Source organism: Notolepis coatsorum, assembly GCF_963971535.1.
Source record: "Notolepis coatsorum genome assembly, chromosome: 6".
NCBI classification, from domain to species: domain Eukaryota; kingdom Metazoa; phylum Chordata; class Actinopteri; order Aulopiformes; family Paralepididae; genus Notolepis; species Notolepis coatsorum.
Genome location: NC_140170.1, coordinates 10,444,329 through 10,451,959, shown reverse-complemented (window position 1 = coordinate 10,451,959; position 7,631 = coordinate 10,444,329). Strand labels below are relative to the sequence as shown.

Sequence of the window (7,631 nt, the reverse complement as noted above, 5' to 3'; positions counted from 1 at the left end):
ACAACTGTGTGAATCACTCATCATTTCATTCTCGAAGTCAACTTCCTGTCTTTTTAACTTTCTGTCTAAGTGCATGTAGTCTATGGCTTGGGGGGGAAACATGCACTTAGAATCACCAGAAAGGCTTTCGAAATAGTGAAATGCCATGTTGGCCTCAATATTTTCAAAACTAATGATATGAAAAGGTTATGAAATTAACAAGAATGTGATACAATATGTAATAAAAACGGAGCTCAACGCATACAACAAATCCGTTTGTTTCCCCCAATACCAAGATGGCGGTGGTCTCGTGACGCCAGAGTGTCTTCGAGAATTCTACAACCTGCTTTAATCAAACCCCGCCCCTTTTATCAGCCGAAGATACGATTGGCCAATTATAATTTTTTTTAAATACCCGGATGATCACGGGTCTAAACTCTCTGGACGCCATGACGGCTACATTTTGGGACAGTTGCCGCGGAGAACATAGACTTTTATCGCAACTGTGTGAATGTCTTTATATAAGTCTCCAGATGAAATGTAAAAAAAAAAACATATACATACGACTTCATAAACGACGTTTTTAAATCACGACAAACGAGTCAATAATTTTAACGTTAATAACATTTGTATTACGATTAGGCATATTTTGGTAACGCTTTGTTTTGGGGTCCTTGCTGGATGCTCGGCGCCAGTCGCGCACTAACTTGTTGTTGTTAGCATCGCAGCTAAAGACACGGCTGAAGAAATATCTGATTGAGAATCATTCATACACAAACCTGGGATCCACGGCCGTGCGGAAATGAATTTAGAATTGCTCGGTATTTATTATTAATTTATTTTATTATGTATTATTGTGACGTGCGACTAAACGTTACACATATCTGGGTTTGAGCGATAGCTAGCATGCTAACGTGTTAGCGTGCAGCGAACAAGAGAAGGACCTGCAGCTCCAACACCCAAACAATATTGGATCACATTCATATATATATATATATTATAGATAAACCGACCGTAGCTACATTTTAATACTCTTCATTACAAGTCGAATTTCTTGTAAAACAGATGCATATGAACCAGCAGACTTTGTAATATTTGGTACACAACGTTTAGATGTAGCAGTACTGTCCATCTGTATGTCATATATGTAATGATGAAGTGAAAATGGGGGACCCTGATGTAAACAAGACGAAAGTCTTTCTCAGGTCTGCATCCCCTTAACTATTGTGTGTATTGAGCCGTACTGTATTGTACCCATTCTGCAATCTGTTAATAACATTTTCAATCAATCAATCAATACTCATTCTTTTCCCCATGTTTTGTTTATAGAGTCGTTCGGGCAAAACTATCCAGAGGTAAGCCAGCAACAATTTTTTTTTACTGATGCTAAATACAGATGTCCTGTTTGATAATTCTACTAGTTCCTCCACGTCTTTGTTGATAATGGGTCATTTCTTTTCAAACCTTTTATTAAAACACGACAGGCAACTGAGGTTTCATTTACAGTCACGTTGAGTATGCATACAGAAATATGCATAAATAAAAACAATAGAATCACAACAATAAACAAACGACAAGAGACGAGGCAAAGAGCGAGGATAACGAATCAATTAAAACATGTACAACTTGATTGCCAAAGGTTGGAGATCGAGGTCTTCTACAACAGAGGGGATAATCTCAAGCTTTAAGGACTGTTGGAGTTCATTCCATGAGCTAGAGGGGCATCAGAGCGAAATGCAGATTTCCCCTGTTCAGAGCAAACTCAGGGGACCTTTAAGGACCAGCCAGTCACTGGAACGGCCTTAAGGACCAGCCAGTCACTGGAACAGGTTCCAAAAGGACATAATGACACTGTAATCAAAGACAATGTAGCAGATGCAGTTTTCCAATATGGACACATGTTTGACATCTGCTTTTCCTTGGATTTTGTTTGCTATACGGTGGTGACTACATCTTTCCTTTTATTGTGCCTGTGATGCATCTAGTGTTGCCTAGACTTAAGAAATAGGCTTTCAGTCTGCTAACACTGATGTACACATTGTATCAAATGTGTTGGATAAAGAGACGGTACATACACTACTGCTCATCATAGTATTGCTGCTGTGTTTGTATCAGGGTGGGTGTCTTAGTCTAGTGGTGAGAGCTGTGTTTGTATCAGGGTGGGTGTCTGTGGTGAGAGCTGTGTTTGTATCAGGGTGGGTGTCTTAGTCTAGTGGTGAGAGCTGTGTTTGTATCAGGGAGGGTGGGTGTCTTACTCTAGTGGTGAGAGCTGTGTTTGTATCAGGGTGGGTGTCTTATCTTAGTCTAGTGGTGAGAGCTGTGTTTGTATCAGGGTGGGTGTCTAGTGGTGAGAGCCGTGTTTGTATCAGGGTGAGTGTGTCTTAGTAGTGGTGAGAGCTGTGTTTGTATCAGGGTGGGTGTCTTAGTCTAGTGGTGAGAGCTGTGTTTGTATCAGGGTGGGTGGGTGTCTTAGTCTAGTGGTGAGAGCTGTGTTTGTATCAGGGTGGGTGTCTTAGTCTAGTGGTGAGAGCTGTGTTTGTATCAGGGTGGGTGTCTTAGTCTAGTGGTGAGAGCTGTGTTTGTATCAGGGTGGGTGGGTGTCTTAGTCTAGTGGTGAGAGCTGTGTTTGTATCAGGGTGGATGTCTTAGGCATAACAAAAATAATAGTTGGTTTCAGGTTGGTTGTCAGTTTGGCCATGGGTAGGTAGGGAATTTATTTTATTTTATTTTTTTATTTTATTCTTTCCCACGGCGACTATGGATAGGGAATTTCTTTATTTAATTAAAATGTTCACAACAACATGGATGCATGTACTCTGCCAGCATGTTTAATATCCATAATACTAAATGTTTGACTAAGATTTCTATGAAACTTTATTCTAAAAAAAAAAAAAAAAAAAATCAGATTTTTTTTTTTTTTTTTTTTTTTATATATAATTTTTTTTAAAAACTCATAAAATATATTGGGTCGCACCTAAATCGGCAGGGTCGGTCGGCAACCTGAAACCAACCATTATTTTTGTTAGGCCCTAGTCTAGTGGTGAGAGCTGTGTTTGTATAAGGGTGAGTGGGTGTTTTAGTCTAGTGGTGAGAGCTGTGTTTGTATCAGGGTGGGTGGGTGTTTTAGTCTAGTGGTGAGAGCTGTGTTTGTATCAGGGTGGGTGTCTTAAGTCTAGTGGTGAGAGCTGTGTTTGTATCGGGGTGGGTGGGTGTCTTAGTCTAGTGGTGAGAGCTGTGTTTGTATCAGGGTGGGTGTCTTATCTTAGTCTAGTGGTGAGAGCTGTGTTTGTATCAGGGTGGGTGTCTAGTGGTGAGAGCCGTGTTTGTATCAGGGTGAGTGTGTCTTAGTAGTGGTGAGAGCTGTGTTTGTATCAGGGTGGGTGTCTTAGTCTAGTGGTGAGAGCTGTGTTTGTATCAGGGTGGGTGGGTGTCTTAGTCTAGTGGTGAGAGCTGTGTTTGTATCAGGGTGGGTGTCTTAGTCTAGTGGTGAGAGCTGTGTTTGTATCAGGGTGGGTGTCTTAGTCTAGTGGTGAGAGCTGTGTTTGTATCAGGGTGGGTGGGTGTCTTAGTCTAGTGGTGAGAGCTGTGTTTGTATCAGGGTGGATGTCGTAGTCTAGTGGTGAGAGCTGTGTTTGTATAAGGGTGAGTGGGTGTTTTAGTCTAGTGGTGAGAGCTGTGTTTGTATCAGGGTGGGTGGGTGTTTTAGTCTAGTGGTGAGAGCTGTGTTTGTATCAGGGTGGGTGTCTTAAGTCTAGTGGTGAGAGCTGTGTTTGTATCGGGGTGGGTGGGTGTCTTAGTCTAGTGGTGAGAGCTGTGTTTGTATCAGGGTGGGTGTCTTATCTTAGTCTAGTGGTGAGAGCTGTGTTTGTATCAGGGTGGGTGTCTAGTGGTGAGAGCCGTGTTTGTATCAGGGTGAGTGTGTCTTAGTAGTGGTGAGAGCTGTGTTTGTATCAGGGTGGGTGTCTTAGTCTAGTGGTGAGAGCTGTGTTTGTATCAGGGTGGGTGGGTGTCTTAGTCTAGTGGTGAGAGCTGTGTTTGTAATGTATCAGGGTGGGTGTCTTAGTCTAGTGGTGAGAGCTGTGTTTGTATCAGGGTGGGTGTCTTAGTCTAGTGGTGAGAGCTGTGTTTGTATCAGGGTGGGTGGGTGTCTTAGTCTAGTGGTGAGAGCTGTGTTTGTATCAGGGTGGATGTCTTAGTCTAGTGGTGAGAGCTGTGTTTGTATCAGGGTGGGTGGGTGTTTTAGTCTAGTGGTGAGAGCTGTGTTTGTATCAGGGTGGGTGGGTGTCTTAAGTCTAGTGGTGAGAGCTGTGTTTGTATCAGGGTGGGTGGGTGTCTTAGTCTAGTGGTGAGAGCTGTGTTTGTAATGTATCAGGGTGGGTGGGTTAGTCTAGTGGTGAGAGCACTCACTCCCCACCACAAGCATTGTTAGTTCAAATCCTGATCGCACCTTTTTTGGGGACTTTCGCAGATACAAAACGTAAATATATTACTTATATATATATATTTATTAGTGCTGTCAATAGATACAAAACATTTATTTTAATCTCAATTTTCTGTAATTAAACTAGATTAATCTAGATAAAAAATAGCATTTTTCTACTCAAGACCGAAGCTTGTAACAGATATTTACTTGAGTAAAATCATGGAATTAATGTAAAATCAACACAAAGAAAGTATATTTAGATTCAAAGACTATTTGAATAGCTTTCTTTGAATACAGTTTCTCCCCTGTGAAATACAAATGTTCAACAAAACCATCGACATTGACTCAGCTAGACCTCTTTCTTATATCCGCGGCGCTAAGATTGACGATTTTTCACTCCATAGATTAATCTAGATTAATTTATTTTAATGCTTTAAATAATTTAAATTAATCTCAAATTAAAGCATTAATTTTGACAGCCCTAATATTTATATATATATATATAACATAACATACACTATGTACCTTTTTGTACACGCACTGTCGACTGTCGTACCAAGCGTCCCTCGTCAAACTGTGACTTTTTGGTTTGTTATGTCTTCGCTCCATTGTCACTGACACACATTTCTGTACATTAATTTGCGTTTGAAGAATGACATTTTCTGTGTCTCTGATGACGTGTCTGTGTCTCTGGTAAGGCTGTCCTCGAAGCCTGTTTTTGGGATTCGAACTTCGTCAGGGTTTTTCGAACGGACGTTCGAACCTCCGTTTTTAATAAAAATATTTTAATTTTAATATTTTTTTTTATAAATATCCTCAACTAAAATCCTCAATTTGAATAAAGTGATTAATCAGATTTTTTATTTTAATTTTTTTATTAAATTAACGTTCTTTAATGAATATTACTCATCAGTTTTTTTTAACACTATAATATTAGTGTAGCCTAATCTTTATCTGCAACTGTGAAGAAAACCCCCATTGGTTTAAACAGAATGAATAGACACATAAAAAAAAACATATATATATCATACAAAAAATTCAATTTGAATGTTTATTTAGAATTCGAATGCCAACGTAACGAACGAAGGTCCGACCGTTTTGGGCTCAGCCCTACTGATGACGTGTGTGTGTTTCAGGAGGCAGATGGCACCCTGGATTGCATCAGCATGGCGCTCACCTGCACCTTCAACCGCTGGGGCACCCTGCTGGCGGTCGGCTGCAACGACGGACGCATCGTCATCTGGGACTTCCTGACGCGCGGCATCGCCAAGATCATCAGCGCTCACATCCACCCCGTCTGCTCCCTATGGTGAGAGGCTACACGGAGAAGAGCCATATATACTAGGGATGTTATCGGCCGATATTGGCATTAAAATGTAATATCGGAAATTATCTGTATCGGTTTAAAAAAAAATATATATATATATATATATATATATATATATATATATATATATATTTTTTTTTTTTACATTTATTTAACCTTTATTTACCCAGGCAAGCAAGTAAGAACAAATTCTTATTTTATTTATTGTCAAAAGTATGCATAATGTTGTGTTAATTCCACGACAGTAGATATGTAATGTTAATTACCTGAAATTATTTAGTTTTTTTGGGGGGGAAACCCTGCATATATCGGTATCGGTTGATATCGGTATCGGAAATTAATAGTTGGACAATATCGGTATATCGGATATCGGTAAAAAAGCCACTATCGAACATCCCTAGTTTGAAGTTCTATAATATGTGCGTGTGTGTGCGTGTTCTTGTGTGTGTGTGTGTGTGTGTGTGTGTGCAGTTGGAGTCGAGACGGACACAAGCTGGTGAGCGCGTCGACGGACAACATTGTGTCCTTGTGGGACGTCCTGACGGGAGACTGTGACCAGAGGTTCCGGTTCCCCTCGCCCATCCTCAAACTACAGTACCACCCCCGGGACCTGTGAGTGGCTGCACCCCTCTGTGTATCTTTATAGAGCAGTGGTCCTCAAAGTAAACTACAGTACCCCCCCCCCCCCCGGGACCTGTGAGTGGCTGCACCCCTCCGTGTATCTTTATAGAGCAGTGGTCCTCAAAGTAAACTACAGTACCCCCCCCCCCCCCGGGACCTGTGAGTGGCTGCACCCCTCCGTGTATCTTTATAGAGCAGTGGTCCTCAAAGTAAACTACAGTATCCCCCCCCCCCCGGGACCTGTGAGTGGCTGCACCCCTCTGTGTATCTTTATAGAGCAGTGGTCCTCAAAGTAAACTACAGTACCCCCCCCCCCCGGGACCTGTGAGTGGCTGCACCCCTCCGTGTATCTTTATAGAGCAGTGGTCCTCAAAGTAAACTACAGTACCCCCCCCCCCCCCCCCGGGACCTGTGAGTGGCTGCACCCCTCCGTGTATCTTTATAGAGCAGTGGTCCTCAAAGTAAACTACAGTACCCCCCCCCCCCCCCGGGACCTGTGAGTGGCTGCACCCCTCCGTGTATCTTTATAGAGCAGTGGTCCTCAAAGTAAACTACAGTATCCCCCCCCCCCCCCCCCGGGACCTGTGAGTGGCTGCACCCCTCTGTGTATCTTTATAGAGCAGTGGTCCTCAAAGTAAACTACAGTACCCCCCCCCCCCCCGGGACCTGTGAGTGGCTGCACCCCTCCGTGTATCTTTATAGAGCAGTGGTCCTCAAAGTAAACTACAGTACCCCCCCCCCCCCCCGGGACCTGTGAGTGGCTGCACCCCTCCGTGTATCTTTATAGAGCAGTGGTCCTCAAAGTAAACTACAGTATCCCCCCCCCCCCCCGGGACCTGTGAGTGGCTGCACCCCTCTGTGTATCTTTATAGAGCAGTGGTCCTCAAAGTAAACTACAGTACCCCCCCCCCCCCCCCCCCCCCCCCCCCCCGAGCAGGGGGACACCTGACTCGTTTACCAGGCGAGCTGCTGAGGGGAGATGTAGTGCAAATCTTTTAGTAATAAATAGATAAAATATGCTTATAAAAAGTGTTTTGCTATCTTTTCTGTTTTCCTCCGATGCTGAGAACTCACTGTTCCACATGTCGATTATCTCAGACAGAGAAAAATGGTCATACTGGCATACTGGCATACTGGCATACTGGGTAAGGGATATGTACAGATATAGATATAGTATCTACAAATGTATGTACAGAGTTGTAGTATTAAAATCTACAGTGATACAGGTATAAAGACACTATGGCAGTAAGTCATACTGGCCAGCAGTGTAACTAGTAAGAG

The 7,631-nt window shown here is 42.6% G+C and overlaps 1 protein-coding gene across 1 annotated transcript in view; it reads left to right on the top strand.

Annotated features, from left to right (window-relative positions):
* The first annotated feature begins 664 nt into the window (after positions 1–664).
* The window catches only part of rbbp5 (retinoblastoma binding protein 5), a 37,488-nt gene continuing 30,521 nt past the window's right edge, over positions 665–7,631 (top strand). Inside the window, 4 exon segments of the mRNA XM_084317194.1 lie at positions 665–800; positions 1,309–1,334; positions 5,539–5,711; positions 6,201–6,341. Of these exon segments, the coding sequence (XP_084173320.1) occupies positions 782–800; positions 1,309–1,334; positions 5,539–5,711; positions 6,201–6,341 (359 nt within the window). The 5' untranslated portion in view covers positions 665–781.